This window comes from Doryrhamphus excisus, chromosome 20, assembly GCF_030265055.1.
Source record: "Doryrhamphus excisus isolate RoL2022-K1 chromosome 20, RoL_Dexc_1.0, whole genome shotgun sequence".
Classification (NCBI taxonomy): Eukaryota; Metazoa; Chordata; class Actinopteri; order Syngnathiformes; family Syngnathidae; genus Doryrhamphus; species Doryrhamphus excisus.
The window spans coordinates 145,884-165,545 of record NC_080485.1 but is presented as its reverse complement, the minus strand read 5'-3'; the positions used below and the strand labels follow the sequence as shown (position 1 = coordinate 165,545).

Sequence of the window (19,662 nt, the reverse complement as noted above, 5' to 3'; positions counted from 1 at the left end):
CACTGCAGAGTCTTTTGTAACTTCATTCATTCATTCATCATTTTCTTCACTTTACCAAAACCATGCGACTCTCGACGGGAAGTGACGTACACGCGAAAAGACATGACGTCACACGCATTGCCGCGTGTATGCGGAAGTAAAGATTGTTGCGGTGTGCGCTTTCCTTGTGGTTAATTCATTTTCATTTTCAATTTTCATAACTCAGCAGATCAGGAAGACTGATTTGGCCCTTTGGTAGTTTGTGGAGAACTTGCTATGCGGGTGGCAGGAATGGTGGAACGCTGACACTTTCTAAAAATCATTTTGATAATGACAACAAGAGCTTTTGGCTACATCGGTGAGTAACTCGCTTTCTTTTTGTCTCGGTACGCACGGCAACACGCAAGGGCGTATTTACACATGTTGCTAGTTACAGAGCTGTGTTTTATGTTTTGGAATATTAATGTTTCCCATCTTCTAACAAATGGGACTATGAGAACATGCTCCTATTTCCTGAACTAGATAAAGTCCTTCCAATCCTCCTGGTGGATTATTATCACCTAGCAAGCTTGTACTGACATTGATAAGAGCATTTGAAATAGTTTGCGGCATTCATAGTCACATCTTTGTGACGAGGAGCATCACTGTATCTTCCTCTACTGCGCATGCGTCGACAGAGGGCCGAAGCACTGCAGGTTTTCTTCCCAACCAGTTTCTCCAGCAGGTGATTTCATTGACGAGCTCCTTCCGTCCAACCAAAGGAGGGTTCATCATTAAAATCACCTGGAAAGAAAACCTGTAGTGTCTCGGCCCTCCATGGCAGGAGTTTGAAACCCTGCTCTACTGCCTGCCCTGCCGGTGGGGTGGCGGTGCTGCCGTGGTTGGGACTGTGAAATAGGTCCATCCCAGCTTCTGCTTCACGGGCCTAACTCTGCACCAACACTTTTGTCCACGTCCATCTTCCGGAATCAATGTGCAGTATGTGCCAGCGACAGCCGATGCATTTTGGTGTAGTTGGAGGCTCACGCCTGAAGAATAAAATGTAGTATGCACTTTAAACTGAAGAAGAACAACCAATAACCAGCCATGATGAGACGTTTGGGGTTCCTGGAAATCTCGGGCCGTGTTTGCCTCAGGGTAAGTCCACCCTGCGTATAAGTGACATATACTACATGACCTGCAGGAGCATCGTGTCCGTATGGAATTTCTATCAAGAACAGAACAGGATGGAATAGAATAGAAGAATAGGAGGCGTGTTGCTGACAGTGACATGACAAAGTCACATGAGCAAACATGGGAATTGACCTGCGGCGTGAACGTAGCCTCAGTCTTGTATGGCTTGTGTTTGCAGAGCAAAGCTGCTGCATCAGAGTAGAAGTTGCAACACAGCAACCGTGAGTCATCTCACCAGCATGAGCGCACATCGAAGGCGACTGTCCAAAGTTCACTCCAGGCTATTGTGCAAGCCTTCAGGGCTTACATGAAAAACCAAAAAAGACACGCACAGCAGGTTCTTGGAGAAGGAGCAATCATGAAGACCAACACTTGGAGGCTCCTCGTTGTCCACTTGGTCTGTTCTGCCGTCACCGCCACTGCCAGCATACCCAATATCGCCAAACACTTTGGCACCAAAGGTCGCTACGAGGAAGTCAACCCACATCTTCTGGAGGACATCCTTGCCGTCAACACCTCCGTCCTGCGCCCTCCGTCTCCGAGATGTCGTCCGGTTCACCTCACCGCCATCATACGACATGGCACCAGGTACCCGACCAGCGTCATCTTCAAGGAGATGCGGAAGATGTACCAGGCGGTGAAGAGGGCCTCCTACGGGAAGGAGAGCTGGGTGCGGGAGATCCAGACCCACTGGCAGATGTGGTACACGGAGGAGATGGACGGGCAACTGGCCCAGAAAGGGGTGGACGATCATAAGCATCTGGCCATCAGGCTGTCCAAGCTCTTCCCCTCCTTGCTTTCAGAGGAGAACCTCAGAGGAGGACTGATTGGCTTTACAAGCAGCTCCAAGCACAGGTGCATCAACAGCACCCTGGCCTTCATGGGGGGCCTCACCCAGCTGTGGAACGTCCAAGGTAGGACTTCAGCATCCATCTAATCACACGTTACTAGAGCTCTTCGGAGCGCCATGTTTGGCCAGCGCACTGCTATAGCTAGTGGTGGAGGACCCTGCTGGACTATACTAGACACTAGATACTTCATACTGGATACTAGATACTACTGGATACTAGAGACTGGATACTACTGGATACTAGATACTACATACTACTGGATACTAGATACTAGATACTACATACTACTGGATACTAGATACTGGATACTACTGGATACTAGATACTACATACTACTGGATACCAGATACTAAATACTAGATACTGGATACTACTGGATACTAGATACTAGATACTAGATACTACATACTACTGGATACTAGATACTGGATACTACTGGATACTAGATACTAGATACTAGATACTACATACTACTGGATACCAGATACTAAATACTAGATACTGGATACTACTGGATACTAGATACTAGACTATACTAGATACGAGACTGTATCAGCCCTTCATATTTGTCTGTCCCAACAAACGTTCCTTGGTTGGACCGGACATTGGAACCCATCAGCCAAGTGAAGAAACTAGGCTTCTCTAATCATTGACACTCCAGTTGAAACGCCAGCAATTCAAGAAATGCTGCAAATGTTCGACAGGTAGAGCCAATTGCCTATGAAAAAATACATGTCACAAATACCAAAGTCATAGACGGACATATTAACTATGATCTATTGTTATTATTATGTATTATCACAATAGTGCTATATTTGGTTTTCAAAAATGAAACCATTTTGGGCGGGTCCACCCGGGACTGGTGGCCAGCCAATCCCAGGGCACATATAGACAAACAACCATTCCCACCCACATTCATACCTATGGACAATTTGAGGTGGCCAATCAAGCTAATATGTTTTTGGAATGGGGGGGGGCGCAAAGTACCACGCAGATATTCACAGATATTTTCATCTTCTCAGACTTTCTCATCACTCCAAGCACTGTCTTCAGCCCCCGTCACTGTCATGCAGGTGGATCAAGAAGCTCACCCCATTGATGCTACATATTCTGTACAGCGTAAAAAGAAGTGAAGCCAAGGTTGCGGCTTTTGCAGTAAGGTGTGTGGTCTCCCCGCTTGTAGATCAGAGGTTCCGCCTGGACGTCAACGACGCGCTCATGAAGTATTTTGAGCACTGCAACAAGTTTGTGGAGGAGGTGGTGAGGAACCCGTCAGCGCTGACGGAGGTGGACAAGTTCAAGGAGGGACCAGAGATGAGGAAGGTCCGGGAGAAGATAGCAGACCAACTCGGACTCTCTTATGAGGACATCACGTCTGGTGAGGGCAATCATGTGATACACCTGAGAACCCCAGAGGATGTGTTTCTTCATTCCAAACAATCCCGTCACGCCTCAACGTGACTCCACCCCCTTTTACCCCAGACATGGCCGACGCTGCCTTGAACCTCTGCGCCTACGAGCTAGCCATCAAGACCCTCAACTCCCCCTGGTGTATGCTCTTTGACCAGCATGACGCTCAGGTATGGGCAGCTCCTGTCAGATAGACAATCTTTGGCGAGCACTTTAGCATCTACGTCTTTAAACAGCATGGTCTTCCTGTCATCTAGACAATCTTTGGCTATAAACAGCATGGTCTTCTTGTCATATAGACAATCTTTGGCGATAAACAGCATGGTCTTCTTGTCATATAGACAATCTTTGGCGATAAACAGCATGGTCTTCTTGTCATATAGACAATCTTTGGCGATAAACAGCATGGTCTTCTTGTCATATAGACAATCTTTGGCGATAAACAGCATGGTCTTCTTGTCATATAGACAATCTTTGGCGATAAACAGCATGGTCTTCTTGTCATATAGACAATCTTTGGCGATAAACAGCATGGTCTTCTTGTCATATAGACAATCTTTGGCGATAAACAGCATGGTCTTCTTGTCATATAGACAATCTTTGGCGATAAACAGCATGGTCTTCTTGTCATATAGACAATCTTTGGCGATAAACAGCATGGTCTTCTTGTCATATAGACAATCTTTGGCGATAAACAGCATGGTCTTCTTGTCATATAGACAATCTTTGGCGATAAACAGCATGGTCTTCTTGTCATATAGACAATCTTTGGCGATAAACAGCATGGTCTTCTTGTCATATAGACAATCTTTGGCGATAAACAGCATGGTCTTCTTGTCATATAGACAATCTTTGGCGATAAACAGCATGGTCTTCTTGTCATATAGACAATCTTTGGCGATAAACAGCATGGTGTTGCCAGGATTTCAAAGAATGAAAAGAAAGCGGCTCCACTGGCTACCCAGAAGGGCTGTTCCTTCAAAGAAAAAGCCAAAGAAAAAGCCAAGTGCATAGTGCTGTCCATTTGACGATCATCTTAGTCAAGCTTCTTTAGCCACGGACCAATGAGGCTCCATTGTTCATTTCACCTGACCTTTCACCTCCTCGTCCGCCAATGACCTGACTGACTTGTTGACGTGTGGTTTGGGGTCACCAGGTGGTGGAGTACGCCAACGACCTTCGGCAATTCTGGAAGCGAGGCTATGGTTACGATATTAACAGAAAGTCCAGCTGTATTCTTTTCCACGACGTCTTCAGTCGTCTGGACAAGACGGCGGATGAGGTCAGGTGGGTAAAACATTAACTCCTTCTACGTATTCGTGGACCGTCATTCCCATCTCCTTCACCTTCCAGGTCGGGCCAGCGCGTGAGTGAAGTGGCGACCATCCAGGTGGGCCACGGTGAGACCCTCCTGCCGCTCTACACCCTCCTGGGCTTTTTTCAGGACCACCACGCCCCGACGTCGTCAAACTACGCCAACCAAATCGGACGCGCTTTCCGCACCAGCGAGGTTCTACCTTACGCCGCTAACCTACTGCTGGCGCTATACGACTGCGGCGCCGGCGACCTGAGGCTGCAGCCGCTGGTCAACGAGAAACCCGTGGCCTTTCCAGGACTGGCTGAGCAGACGGGTACCATGCCGCTCTACCAGGACGTCAAAGACCACTACAAGGAACTCATCCAAGGATGCGATTTTGAGACCGAGTGTGAGCTGTTCAACAGGACCCGTGTCATGTAGACCTTCATAGAAACATACTGACTTCATAGATAGAAACATAATAAAGCTGTCTGACGCTAGCTCTTCAAAGTGTCAAAACAACTTGACAGATCACATCCATTTATATGCTACCTTGTATGAATGGACATACGCTACCTTGTATGAATGGACATACGCTACATTGTATGAATGGACATACGCTACATTGTATGAATGGACATACGCTACCTTGTATGAATGACATACGCTACATTGTATGAATGGACATACGCTACATTGTATGAATGGACATACGCTACATTGTATGAATGGACATACGCTACATTGTATGAATGGACATACGATACATTGTGTGAATGGACATACGCTACATTGTGTGAATGGACATACGCTACATTGTATGAATGGACATACGATACATTGTGTGAATGGACATACGCTACATTGTGTGAATGGACATACGCTACATTGTATGAATGGACATACGCTACATTGTGTGAATGGACATACGCTACATTGTATGAATGGACATACGCTACATTGTATGAATGGACATACGCTACATTGTATGAATGGACATACGCTACATTGTATGAATGGACATACGCTACCTTGTATGAATGGACATACGCTACATTGTATGAATGGACATACGCTACATTGTATGAATGGACATACGCTACATTGTATGAATGGACATACGCTACCTTGTATGAATGGACATACGCTACATTGTGCGAATGGACATACGCTACATTGTGCGAATGGACATACGCTACATTGTGCGAATGGACATACGCTACATTGTGCGAATGGACATACACTACATTGTGCGAATGGACATACGCTACATTTTGTGAATGGACATACGCTACATTGTGCGAATGGGCATACGCTACATTGTGCGAATGGGCATACGCTACATTGTGCGAATGGGCATACGCTACATTGTGCGAATGGACATACGCTACATTGTGCGAATGGGCATACGCTACATTGTATGAATGGACATACGCTACATTGTGCGAATGGACATACGCTACATTGTGCGAATGGACATACGCTACATTGTGCGAATGGACATACGCTACATTGTGCGAATGGACATACGCTACATTGTGTGAATGGACATACGCTACATTGTATGAATGGACATACGCTACATTGTAGTAATGGACATACGCAACATTATACGAGTAGACCTGAGGTTTTCCTCCAAAACGGGAGATCCTCAAAGAGGACCACCAGAGCCAGTCGCTGTTGAAGAAGCTGAGTTCCTTGCTGACCTTCTACCACGCTTTTAGGAGAACATATTGACCTTTTGATTCATGACATGGTTTTATTCACGCATCTTCAGGAACGGACACGCTTATTCAGCATCACAAGAGTTTGCTCCAAAATCATTGGCCGTCCTGTGACGGCTCTTTCTACTGCGACGCCCCGCTCCCAGGATCCTCCAGTCTAGTCTAAGGAAAGTAAGGAAGCCACACGGAAACATTCCTGGTCGGCTTCTTATTCCCTGACATGGTCAACAATACATAATACATTTGAGCGACACAACAGAAGCACAAATGTTGGGAATAAACCCTGAACAATATCATCACACCGTCATGATCGGATACCGATATTGGCTGTTATCGATAATAGCAACATGTGTATCGATCCGCCCCTTCCAGCGGTGTGATATGACCAAGCGTCTTTATGGGCGTGCCTGTCTAACTTGAAGCAGAGGTGTGGCCTCAATGACTTAGGAATGTTAACAACAGGGCGTTAAGGATTGACAATCATGCGTGCTAATGTTCAAGCCAAACAAGCTAACATGCAACTTGTTATATCCTGGGGCGGCGACGTGAGAAATGCTTTCTTCTACAATTTGTCATTCAAGCAAACCTACGACTTCCTGCAAGACTACAAGCTTATGTGAGGAGTAAATATGTGGAGTGCGGCCACTTGGGGGACACGGGCCGGCTGGGCTGGGGTGCAGCCGGGCTTTGAGGCTCCAGCACGGGGCTAAGTTATGTTATGTTGACGTTGGATGCCGGAGGAGCAGGCGGAGGAGGAGGAGGAGGAGGAAGAGGAAGAGGAGGCGGAGGAGGCCGGGCCAGCCAGCGGAATGCTACGTGTCTCGAAAGTCCATTTAAAGCCGCCTTCTTCGTTGTCGGTGACCGAAGCCAAACATTTGGTCGCCTGACAACACGACGACCGAGCCCGGCACCACCATCCGAGTCCCCGGGAGCAAAGCGGAGCCGGCCCCGTGTTGTGCAGCCCATCGGCGGCGTCGCCTTCGTCAGAATGTCCGGAGTGAAGAAGCCTCGTACGGTGAGAGACTCGGCAGAGTTGGCATCTACTTCCTAGCCCGGAAAGAAAGCCCAACTACACGATATTAACTTTGTCCAAAAGCAACCGAGGCGTCACTTTGTTAGATACACCTGCACGACATAACTGGGTATTATGTACTGTATTGCGTATTATATCCCATAAACACACACTCGTTTGGCCGACTGATAGCCTGGTAGTATTTGATTTGGATTCCCATACTGTTATATTTCTGGCTATATTTTTATAATGATACAATTCTAGATAGATACATAACATCCAGCAACTTATATTGCACAGACAAAAAGTCTGATATAAAAAGATACATTAAGTACATTCAATCCAGTATGTGTGTTCATGATGACTATGCCTGTTCTTCATTGTGGATAGATTTGATATTTTGATATATTTGATTAGATGGCTACAGGTAGGGTAGGGTCCTCCAAGCTATAATGAAGATGGCTACAGGTAGGGTAGGGTCCTCCAAGCTATGATGAAGATGGCTACAGGTAGGGTAGGGTCCTCCAAGCTATGATGAAGATGGCTACAGGTAGGGTAGGGTCCTCCAAGCTATGATGAAGATGGCTACAGGTAGGGTAGGGTCCTCCAAGCTATGATGAAGATGGCTACAGGTAGGGTAGGGTCCTCCAAGCTATATGTCCTATTCATAAGGTGGGATCAGGAGAAAGAAACCACTGTCAATGTGACCCCCCCCCCCCCCCCCCCGGAAATGATGCTAACTAGCTGTTGAGACTCTTGGGAGCACGTAGGAGTATTTTAGGGCGCCACGTACGTACAGTCCACGTACGAGGGTTCCAGCGACCCAGGCCTTAGGACAGTAGCGGACATTTCCAGCATGCAGAAAGGCTGTGGAGATGCTGGGGAAGGGGGGTGTACAAGAGGGTGTACAAGAGGGTGGCTACAGCACACTGGGTACATTGTACAGTCACTCTGCACCGCCATTCCTTCCACCCCCATCCCTCCTTCCCTCCTTCCCTCCTTCCCTCCTTCCCTCCATCCCTCCATCCCTCCATCCCGCAAGTCAAAGGAGCCCCTTTCATGAAGCACCCTGCTCCATACAGGCACGACTGTACATGTGGAGCAGCCACTCCCCTTTTCAGCCGTCATGTGATCCCTGCCAGCATCAGTGGTGTCCCGCCAGGCCTGGCACGTTGGTGGGACGAGTGTGATGCTTTTCATCAAAGCAAATATTTAGCAATATTATGCATGAGCAATGCGACCTTGCAACGTGGTCCCATCCAAGGATGTATTTGACTAAGATGACATGTCACATGGAAGGTATGCTGAGTCACAAGGATGGCCCCGCCTACCAGGATTGTTCTTTTGAAGACGCACCGTTCACTTTACATTCATGTACACAAAATGACCGTAGGACCCAACTTGCCTAACCTTAACCAATAGAATAATATACCTCCATATGGCTGGATGATATACCTCTATATGGCTGGATGATATAGTTCTATATGGCTGTATGATATACCTCTATATGGCTGTATGATCTAGTTCTATATGGCTGTATGATCTAGTTCTATATGGCTGTATGATCTAGTTCTATATGGCTGTATGATATAGTTCTATATGGCTGTATGATATAGTTCTATATGGCTGGATGATATAGTTCTATATGGCTGTATGATATAGTTCTATATGGCTGTATGATATAGTTCTATATGGCTGTATGATATAGTTCTATATGGCTGTATGATATAGTTCTATATGGATACAAAGGTTGAATTGTTTGCTTTGAGTAAGTATTGAGTAAGTATTGAGTAAGTATTGAGTAAGTATTAAGTAAGTATTGAGTAAGAATATTTGTGTCCATGTACACGTGGCCAATGTTGGTACCGGAATGCTTGGCCTGTGTCAGAGAGCTGAGTGTGTATTTTGGAAAAGCATTGTCCTGTCCATCAACGCACGGACACATGTCCTGGAAACACACGTGTGTGTGTGTGTGTGTGTGTGAGTGTGTGTGAGTGTGTGTGTGTGTGTGTGAGTGTGAGTGTGTGTGTGTGTGTGTGTGTGAGTGTGTGTGTGTGAGTGTGCTAAGAAGGTGGAGCAGGATGTGATGGTTTGCAGAGTAATCATAGGCGTGTTTGTCCCTTCTTCCGTGGCAGGACCTGAACAGGGCTACCAATGTGGTCTACCAGGCCCACCACGTCAGTCGGAGCAAGCGAGGGCAGGTTGTGGGCACCCGGGGGGGATTCAGAGGGTGCACCATCTGGCTGACAGGTACCACACGCAGGAAATGATTCCTGTTCTCCTTCAAGAGCTTCTTCCTCCTCCAAGGTTTATCTGGGGCGGGAAAAACCACCATCAGCTTTGCCCTGGAAGAGTTCCTGGTGTCACATGCCATCCCATGCTACTCCCTGGACGGGGACAACATTCGTCACGGCCTGAACAAGAATTTGGGCTTTTCCGCCGAAGACCGTGAGGAGAACATCCGGCGCATTGCTGAGGTGGCCCGGCTATTTGCAGACGCCGGGCTCGTCTGCATCACCAGTTTCATCTCTCCCTTTGCCAAGGTCAGAACACCCCCCCCCCCCCCCAATAGACGCCCATCAGTACCACACCTCTCTTCCATCTCTACCTTCACAGCAGACGTGGCATCTGTAAAGCTGGGCAGCATTTCTACACCCAAATATTTCCATTTTCATATCAAAATAATCAAATGCTAAATGATGGGAAAATACATTTATATTGTCATCTTCGTTTGAAATATCCATCCTGGTATCTGAAGGTCCTACACTTCATATTCGTTTGAAATATCCATCATGGTATCTGAAGGTCCTACACTTCATCTTCGTTTGAAATATCCATCCTGGTATCTGAAGGTCCTACACTTCATCTTCGTTTGAAATATCCATCCTGGTATCTGAAGGTCCTACACTTCATCTTCGTTTGAAATATCCATCCTGGTATCTGAAGGTCCTACACTTCATCTTCGTTTGAAATATCCATCATGGTATCTGAAGGTCCTACACTTCATCTTCGTTTGAAATATCCATCATGGTATCTGAAGGTCCTACACTTCATCTTCGTTTGAAATATCCATCCTGGTATCTGAAGGTCCTACACTTCATCTTCGTTTGAAATATCCATCCTGGTATCTGAAGGTCCTCCACATCATCTTCATGTGCAACCCCCGCAGCAAACACACCTTAATCATCCATCCATCCATTCCCTGGGATAGGCTCCAGCACCCCCGCGGCCCTATGAATGAAGTCTACAATCATAACAAATAATCTATAATCATAATAATAAGAATAATAAGTCTGTAATGATAACAAATAATCATATAATAATAATGTATTTAATCATATGATATCATGTATATTATAATATAATCATATGATAATAACAGTGGCCTATAATCATATAATAATAATCACGTATATACGTATAGTATAATCATATAATAATAATAATGAAACTTCAAAATAAGTACAACTAAAATGTTTACAATTTAGTTTAGTCATTGTGACCTAAAATGCGTAGGCTTATGCACGCTACACTCCTCCTTGCTCCCTTCCTTTCCGCCGTCCAGCTTCCTGTTCCAAAAACATCCATGCTGAGCTCCGAGCAGGTTTTGGCTTCCTAAAGCGTACGAACACGTCTTTGGTACGGAATGAGTGACATGGCCGGACCCTACACCATATGATTTATTCATACAGTATATATACATACTACTAGAGACTAGACCTAGTCCACATAGATGATGTACTGTATGACCATGTACTACTGTATGACCATGTACTACTGTATAACCATGTACTACTGTATGACCATGTACTACTGTATAAACATTCCATTCATTAGGAATGCACATGTCCAACATGTCAACACCTTCTTCTGTGGATGTTTGCATCATCGTTTGTTGGGCAGGATCGTAACGAGGCCAGGAAAATACACGCAAGTGCTGGACTCCCCTTTTTCGAGATCTTCATCCACGCCCCCCTGGAGGTGTGTGAGAGCAGGGACGTCAAAGGACTCTACAAGAAGGCTCGTGCTGGCGAGATTAAAGGTGGCTGTGGTCATGCAACGCTCATTGGGGGCCAACCATGCTTGTGTTTGTCATGCAACGCTCATTGGGGGCCAACCATGCTTATGTTTGTCATGCAACGCTCATTGGGGGCCAACCATGCTTATGTTTGTCATGCAACGCTCATTGGGGGCCAACCATGCTTATGTTTGTCATGCAACGCTCATTGGGGGCCAACCATGCTTATGTTTGTCATGCAACGCTCATTGGGGGCCAACCATGCTTATGTTTGTCATGCAACGCTCATTGGGGGCCAACCATGCTTGTGTTTGTCATGCAACGCTCATTGGGGGCCAACCATGCTTATGTTTGTCATGCAACGCTCATTGGGGGCCAACCATGCTTATGTTTGTCATGCAACGCTCATTGGGGGCCAACCATGCTTATGTTGGTCATGCAACGCTCATTGGGGGCCAACCATGCTTATGTTGGTCATGCAACGCTCATTGGGGGCCAACCATGCTTATGTTTGTCATGCAACGCTCATTGGGGGCCAACCATGCTTATGTTTGTCATGCAACGCTCATTGGGGGCCAACCATGCTTATGTTTGTCATGCAACGCTCATTGGGGGCCAACCATGCTTATGTTTGTCATGCAACGCTCATTGGGGGCCAACCATGCTTATGTTTGTCATGCAACGCTCATTGGGGGCCAACCATGCTTATGTTTGTCATGCAACGCTCATTGGGGGCCAACCATGCTTATGTTTGTCATGCAACGCTCATTGGGGGCCAACCATGCTTATGTTTGTCATGCAACGCTCATTGGGGGCCAACCATGCTTATGTTTGTCATGCAACGCTCATTGGGGGCCAACCATGTGCTTGGTAGGCTTCACGGGGATCGACTCGGACTACGAGCGCCCTGAGGAACCAGAGTTGGTCCTGAAGACGGGGATGCTGTCGGTGAACGAGTGCGTCCAACAAGTGCTGGAGATGCTGCGTGAGCAGGTGAGGCGTGTGTGTGACCAGCATGGTGATGGGTCTATTCTAGCATACGTGCCTTGCTAAAAGACCTGAAGCAGTAAGATGACAAACACGGCGTGCAAATATGCGGCCATGATGCCCTGCTGTGTGTTGGTGTATATCACAATATATACACAAATACCACAATATATACACAAATATCACAATATATACACAAATATCACAATATATACACAAATATCACAATATATACACAAATACCACAATATATACACAAATATCACAATATATACACAAATATCACAATATATACACAAATATCACAATATATACACAAATACCACAATATATACACAAATACCACAATATATACACAAATATCACATATAGTCAGGGAGGAAATCATACATAAACATATTTAAAGATACAAATGTCAAACTTTAATGATGCATGGTCAGGTATTGGTCAGGCATTGCACCTGCTGGTCACCTACTGGTCACCTACTGGTCACCTACTGGTCACCTACTGGTCACCTGCTGGTCACCTACTGGTCACCTACTGGTCACCTGCTGGTCACCTACTGGTCACCTACTGGTCACCTACTGGTCACCTACTGGTCGTGTGTGGAACTAGCTTTTGACTTGTGGAAAAGCCACTTGAATGGCAAAGTTCCTCATGTTCTTCCAGCATTAGGACACTAGGACATTAGGACACTAGGACATTAGGACATTAGGACACTAGGACATTAGGACAGGAGGAGTCTTGGAGGTTTCCATCTTAGAGAAGAGGCAGCCTGGGAAACGACAAAGTCTGCTTTTGCATTTGTTCTGTTATGAAGCGTAGAGATGAACCCATGATGCCAGTTAAGATCTTACCTTCTCGTCCATGCGTGCAGAACATTGTTCCCGCTGAGATCATGGAGGAGGTGAATGAACTCTTTGTTCTGGAGAACAGGTTGAACCTGGCTGTGGCGGATGCCAGCACACTGCCCACCATCAGCATCACCAAGGTGAGCTCCAGCCTCCGTTAGCGGAGGGACGCAGGCTGAGAAGCTTCTCTCCTTTGCCAGGTGGACTTGCAGTGGGTGCAGGTTTTGGCCGAGGGCTGGGCGAGTCCTCTGAAGGGCTTCATGAGAGAGCGAGAGTTCCTCCAGGTCTTGCACTTTGGCAACCTCTTGGACGGTAAGATCGGCCCCCACGCTCCTGACGCCTCTGGTCATGTTTGCCTGGAAGTCGTGTCCACTGACCGCTGCGTCCACCTCAGGCGGCGCCATCAACATGTCCGTTCCCATCGTCCTGCCCGTCGGCGTGGAGACCAAGAAAGAACTGGACGGCTGTGCGGCGCTAGCTCTGGAGTACCACGGCGCCCGTGTGGCAATCCTGCGGAACCCTGAGTTCTTTGAGCACCGCAAGGAGGAACGCTGTGCCAGGCAGTGGGGAACCACCTGCCCACAGCACCCGTACATCAAGGTGGGCCCTCCCCTCCTCACCTGTCAATCAAATGCAAGCAGAGGAGAAAGGCTGCCTTTAGGATTCGGGTCAGGGTCAAGGTCAGGGTCAGGGTCAGGGTCAAGGTCAGGGTCAGGGTCGATCACACGCTGGTATTTTTTCCACAGGAATGAAGGCGGGGTGGCGATAAAGTAAGGACAGCTAATGTGATGTTTTCCATGACGCTTGGCCGATATTCCAAAGCCAAATGCCACCTTTGTGTCCCGTATCTCCACCAGCGTAGATCCCACCACAGGTTGGCCACATGACACAAGCTGGGGCAGATGACCGCATATTCCATATTTTCCATATTTGTCATGTTTTCGTGTCGTTGCTTCCTGTCGCGTTCACACTGTAGCTCAAGTAAGCCGAAGCGCACCAGAGTTCACTTGCAAGCAGGTCGAGACCCACCTGTCAAGCGGTCTGGGTTTGCTAGCTAGCTCCACGTGAGGGTTGAGATGATGGACGAGTTCCTTGACGCGTAGATGATGTGTGACCGCAAATCCAAGTGACCTGTGACCTCACGCAGATGGTGATGGAGGGCGGGGACTGGCTGGTGGGCGGGGACCTGGAGGTCCTGGAGCCCATCCGATGGAACGACGGACTGGACCAGTACCGCCTTACCCCGCGGGAGCTCAAGCAGAAGTTCAAAGACATGAAAGCGGGTGAGAAATGCAAGTTCCATCTGCTTGTCACGTTTGCTGCGGCCATGATTGGCGGGTTTGCAGAACATGACTTCCTGTTTGCCCGTCTTGGCATCAGCCTCCCATTTCTCTCTTTAACTACCACCCTTCACTCGCTAGCCAGGAAGCTAACAAGCTAAATAGCTGTTGGCTGGCAGAGGGGATGTGATGTCACTCACATCACATCACATGTCACTAAGACCTCCATGTATTCATGTAGGAATGTGTGTGTGTGTACTATACATGCATACTATATATATACATATATACTACGTATACTATACATACTATTTGCATCTGCCAGCAAAGGCAAAATGGCAGCAGGTTTAAAATACTATGAATGAATGTACTCTAGCTTTCCGTCTGCCTCTTTAGATGCAGTACTTAATACTGCGGACGTATTTGCAAGGCATGACGAGAAGATACTGTGTACTGCACGTCCAGTCAAGGTAATGCGGTGTCTACCTTTTAGATGCAGTATTTGCCTTTCAGCTGCGCAACCCGGTCCACAACGGCCACGCCCTGCTGATGCAGGACACCAAGCGCCGTCTGCTGGAGCGAGGCTACAAGAACCCCGTGCTCCTGCTGCACCCGCTGGGGGGCTGGACCAAGGACGACGACGTACCTCTGGACTGGCGCATGAAGCAGCATGCGGCCGTGCTGGACGAGGGCGTCCTGGACCCGGCCAGCACGGTTGTCGCCATCTTCCCCTCGCCGATGATGTACGCCGGACCCACAGAGGTAAGCTAACAGCCGCCGAGGGTGTCAGCTTTCCACGTGACCGACGGTCCCGGCGATGCCCCTCAGGTGCAGTGGCACTGCAGGGCCCGAATGATCGCCGGAGCCAACTTCTACATCGTGGGCCGGGACCCGGCGGGCATGCCGCATCCGCAGACCAAGAAGGACCTTTATGAACCCACGCACGGGGGCAAGGTCCTCACCATGGCGCCGGGCCTCACCTCCGTGGAGATCATCCCCTTCAGGGTGGCCGCCTATAACAAGTCCAAGAAGGCCATGGACTTTTACCAGCCCGAGTGGTGAGCACTGACATGTACACGACATTTACTTGGTATCACAGTACCCTGCGATATACTTGGATAAATACAGTATGTGTACTCAGGAAAACACTTCACACTTTTCATGAGACGGACTTAAAGACGTAAAACTCTTTCCAGATGAACAATATTAGCATTTAGCATATTAGCATTAGCATCCATGGATGGATGGGTGGGTGGGTGGATGGATGGGTGGGGGGGTGTGGGTGGATGGATGGATGGATGGATGGATGGGTGGGTGGATGTGTGGGTTGGTGGATGGGTGGGTTGGTGGGGGGGTGTGGATGGATGGATGGTAGGGTGGGTGGATGTATGGGTTGGTGTGGGGGTTGTGTGGATGGATGGGTGGGTGGGGGGCTTGTGTGGATGGATGGGTGGGTGGGGGGCTTGTGTGGATGTATGGGTGGGTGGGGGGCTTGTGTGGATGGATGGGTGGGTTTGTGGATGAAACCTTGCGTGTGTCTAATGGTGCTCTATAAATCAAGTGGGTGGGATGGATGGACTGGAGGAGGATGGATGATGGATGGATGTAATGAGTGAAGTAATAATTCGGCCACTAGATGTGTGTTGTGCTTTTTCTTTGACTTGTGGAAACATACTTCATCTTTATCCTTTAATCCTATCCTTATCCTTTATCCTATCCTTTATCTTTCTCTTAGCCTGCCACTACACACTTGGCATGTACGTATACTCTCCTCTATATACACATGTAGTACACCTTTGCATGGCATGTATGTATACCATGTACATAGTAGATGTATGCACCTTTCCCTACACGTGTATGTATACACGGGTTAAGGTAACATTGAAAAAGTATATTTGATTTTGGAAAAACAAGGATTGGATGGTATGTACCAAGGATAGGAAGCTACTGCGTGTATTAGATGGTATGTACCAAGGATAGGAAGCTACTGCGTGTATTAGATGGTATGTACCAAGGATAGGAAGCTACTGCGTGTATTAGATGGTATGTACCAAGGATAGGAAGCTACTGCGTGTATTAGATGGTATGTACCAAGGATAGGAAGCTACTGCATGTATTAGATGGTATGTACCAAGGATAGGAAGCTACTGCGTGTATTAGATGGTATGTACCAAGGATAGGAAGCTACTGCGTGTATTAGATGGTATGTACCAAGGATAGGAAGCTACTGCGTGTATTAGATGGTATGTACCAAGGATAGGAAGCTACTGCGTGTATTAGATGGATGTGATGTCTGTACTAGTCTTGTGACATGTGATGCATGTGTACCATACACATCCAGTACTCTATGTGATGCATGTGTACCATACACATCCAGTACTCTATGTGATGCATGTGTACCATACACATCCAGTACTCTATGTGATGCATGTGTACCATACACATCCAGTACTCTATGTGATGCATGTGTACCATACCCGTCCAGTACTCTATGTGATGCATGTGTACCATACCCATCCAGTACTCTATGTGATGCATGTGTACCATACCCATCCAGTACTCTATGTGATGCATGTGTACCATACCCATCCAGTACTCTATGTGATGCATGTGTACCATACCCATCCAGTACTCTATGTGATGCATGTGTACCATACCCATCCAGTACTCTATGTGATGCATGTGTACCATACCCATCCAGTACTCTATGTGATGCATGTGTACCATACCCATCCAGTACTCTATGTGATGCATGTGTACCATACCCATCCAGTACTCTATGTGATGCATGTGTACCATACCCATCCAGTAGGCTGATACCATGCAACCACGTGTATCCTTTGTCATGTCTATCAGCATGGATTGAGCCTTGTACACCAGGTACTGCATAGTGTATGTGTAGCGTGTATACTGCGGTGTAGTGTGTGTAGTTGGTGTGCGGGGTGGGTGGTGCATGCAGTATCTCCAGTCATCCTGTCATCATCGTGTAGAAAGACTGTAACTTCCCTTGCGTCTTTGCCTTCCTCTTCAGTCCTGCTGACTTTGAGTTCATCTCCGGAACCAAGATGAGGAAGCTGGCTCGCAGCGGAGAGAACCCGCCCGATGGCTTCATGGCCCCCAAGGCCTGGAAGGTGCTGGTGGAGTACTACACCTCCCTGCAAAAGGACCAGTAAAGAATACACTGCCGCCATGCCATCTTTGCCAAATGGAAGTACTTCCTCTGTGTTCCTCTCTACAGTCATCCACCTCACCTCCTTACACCTCCTTACACCTCCTTACATCTCCTTACACCATTCATACAGCACACCTAAGAACGGATGAATATTCCTACATTTATACATTCATACAGCACACCTATGAATGGATGAATATTCATACATTTATACATTCATAAAGCTCACCTAGGAATGGATGAATATTCATACATTTATACATTTATACCTTCATAAAGCTCACGTAGGAACGGATGAATATTCATACAGCACACCTATGAATGGATGAATATTCATACATTTATACATGTATACCTTCATAAAGCTCACGTAGGAACGGATGAATATTCATACGTTCCTACATGTATACCTTCATAACAGCACACCTATGAACAGACACACGCATACTGTACATCATCAAGTAGCTCAGGTACTTGAAGGCAGCATGCCATTGATTATCTGGGGCACTTGAAGGCAGCACACCTCCAGGACATCATCTGTGTGGAGCGCATGTGTGAGAAGCCGGATTGATGAATTCCACACATTTGTTGAAGTTCACCGATGGAGGAGATGATCGGAGCAGCCTTCGTTCTTCCTAAGACTTGAGTGCCATCATGTCATCACGTGGAGCCTCCCAGACATGAAGTCTTTTTGGTTCTTCTGAAGAAGGTCCCAAGATACCATCTTGGTATCCTGCCTGCTATCAAGGGAAACGCTTGGATTTGTCTCCTCTTTCTTCTCTTTGTCCAAACAAACATCATGGAAGCTGGAGCAGGCCTTGATATGAAGAACAACGTGAAGAACCAAGACTGTAAACGCCCCCACCCAGCTGTTGATCCCATAGCCAGTCTATCCATTTAGGTCCAGAATGGCCGATGCTCATGCTCATTGCTGAAGATCATTGACTGATCATTTATTATTAAGATGATTTATCCATTATGATTACAATCAAACAGCAAGATTTTACACCAAATATTTTACCAAGACATATTTGTACACACTGTAAGGATCTGTACTGTCAATTACACAAATACTTTGACAAATAAACATCTATCCATCCTTTACTCTCCTGGTGGTGCTGGAGCCTATCCCAGCTGGCTACTAACAAACTACTAACCTATACCTCGTCAATATAGAAATACAATATAGAAATATATCAGTACAAACTACTAACCTATACCTCGTCAATATAGAAATACAATATAGAAATATATCAGTACAAACTACTAACCTATACCTCGTCAATATAGAAATACAACATAGAAATATATCAGTACAAACTACTAACCTATACCTCGTCAATATAGAAATACAATATAGAAATATATCAGTACAAACTACTAACCTATACCTCGTCAATATAGAAATACAACATAGAAATATATCAGTACAAACTACTAACCTATACCTCGTCAATATAGAAATACAATATAGAAATATATCAGTACAAACTACTAACCTATACCTCATCAATATAGAAATACAATATAGAAATATATCAGTACAAACTACTAACCTATACCTCGTCAATATAGAAATATATCAGTACAAACTACTAACCTATACCTCATCAATATAGAAATATATCAGTACAAACTACTAACCTATACCTCGTCAATATAGAAATATATCAGTACAAACTACTAACCTATACCTCATCAATATAGAAATATATCAGTACAAACTACTGAGCTAATATAGAAATACAATATAATGTTTGGCTTCAGGGCAAGGTCCATGCTGGAACCAGCAACTGCAGGTCATAGGTCGAGCTGTGTGGCCGCCATCTAAAGCACAACGGCGCCCTCTGCTGGACAGGACCGGTGCAGCGAAACCCGCCATCGCTTTGGCCTGACTTGACGTACAGA

The 19,662-nt window shown here is 46.5% G+C and overlaps 2 protein-coding genes across 6 annotated transcripts; both read left to right on the top strand.

Annotated features, from left to right (window-relative positions):
• The first annotated feature begins 128 nt into the window (after positions 1-128).
• LOC131107913 (multiple inositol polyphosphate phosphatase 1-like) lies at positions 129-5,222 on the top strand. 2 transcript variants are annotated; one of them, XM_058058384.1, is made up of 7 exons: positions 129-337; positions 1,331-2,066; positions 3,026-3,076; positions 3,187-3,381; positions 3,486-3,583; positions 4,570-4,700; positions 4,767-5,222. In XM_058058384.1, exons 2-7 carry the CDS (start codon positions 1,460-1,462, stop codon positions 5,149-5,151), a joined length of 1,467 nt encoding a protein of 488 aa, XP_057914367.1. In that variant the 5' UTR covers positions 129-337; positions 1,331-1,459; the 3' UTR covers positions 5,152-5,222. The 2 variants fall into 2 exon arrangements, with proteins under 2 accessions (XP_057914367.1, XP_057914368.1); XM_058058385.1 differs by lacking the exon at positions 3,026-3,076 and having other exon boundaries at positions 132-337.
• Positions 5,223-7,196: 1,974 nt separating this feature from the next.
• LOC131107912 (bifunctional 3'-phosphoadenosine 5'-phosphosulfate synthase 2-like) lies at positions 7,197-18,854 on the top strand. 4 transcript variants are annotated; one of them, XM_058058382.1, is made up of 13 exons: positions 7,197-7,449; positions 9,582-9,696; positions 9,754-9,989; positions 11,350-11,488; positions 12,339-12,457; positions 13,329-13,442; positions 13,503-13,614; positions 13,697-13,902; positions 14,450-14,585; positions 15,076-15,344; positions 15,411-15,640; positions 16,318-16,339; positions 17,614-17,765. In XM_058058382.1, the coding sequence occupies exons 1-13, from the start codon at positions 7,423-7,425 to the stop codon at positions 17,620-17,622; spliced, it is 1,734 nt and encodes a 577-aa protein (XP_057914365.1). In that variant the 5' UTR covers positions 7,197-7,422; the 3' UTR covers positions 17,623-17,765. The 4 variants fall into 4 exon arrangements, 2 of the variants coding, with proteins under 2 accessions (XP_057914365.1, XP_057914364.1); XR_009120360.1 differs by lacking the exon at positions 17,614-17,765 and having other exon boundaries at positions 15,096-15,344; XR_009120359.1 differs by lacking the exon at positions 16,318-16,339 and having other exon boundaries at positions 7,198-7,449; positions 15,096-15,344; positions 17,614-17,762.
• Positions 18,855-19,662: the final 808 nt, after the last annotated feature.

What these genes read in the sequence shown, in the direction of transcription:
- LOC131107913 (XM_058058384.1), top strand. Translation starts at nt 1,460, where the DNA reads ATGAAAAACCAAAAAAGACACGCACAGCAGGTTCTTGGAGAAGGAGCA. An exon ending in TTGACCAGCATGACGCTCAG is followed by an intron (nt 3,584 to 4,569) that starts GTATGGGCAGCT and finishes TGGGGTCACCAG; the next exon opens with GTGGTGGAGTACGCCAACGA. An exon ending in AAGACGGCGGATGAGGTCAG is followed by an intron (nt 4,701 to 4,766) that starts GTGGGTAAAACA and finishes TTCACCTTCCAG; the next exon opens with GTCGGGCCAGCGCGTGAGTG.
- LOC131107912 (XM_058058381.1), top strand. Translation starts at nt 7,423, where the DNA reads ATGTCCGGAGTGAAGAAGCCTCGTACG. An exon ending in CACAGCACCCGTACATCAAG is followed by an intron (nt 13,903 to 14,449) that starts GTGGGCCCTCCC and finishes GACCTCACGCAG; the next exon opens with ATGGTGATGGAGGGCGGGGA. An exon ending in GACTTTTACCAGCCCGAGTG is followed by an intron (nt 15,641 to 17,613) that starts GTGAGCACTGAC and finishes CTTCCTCTTCAG; the next exon opens with TCCTGCTGACTTTGAGTTCA.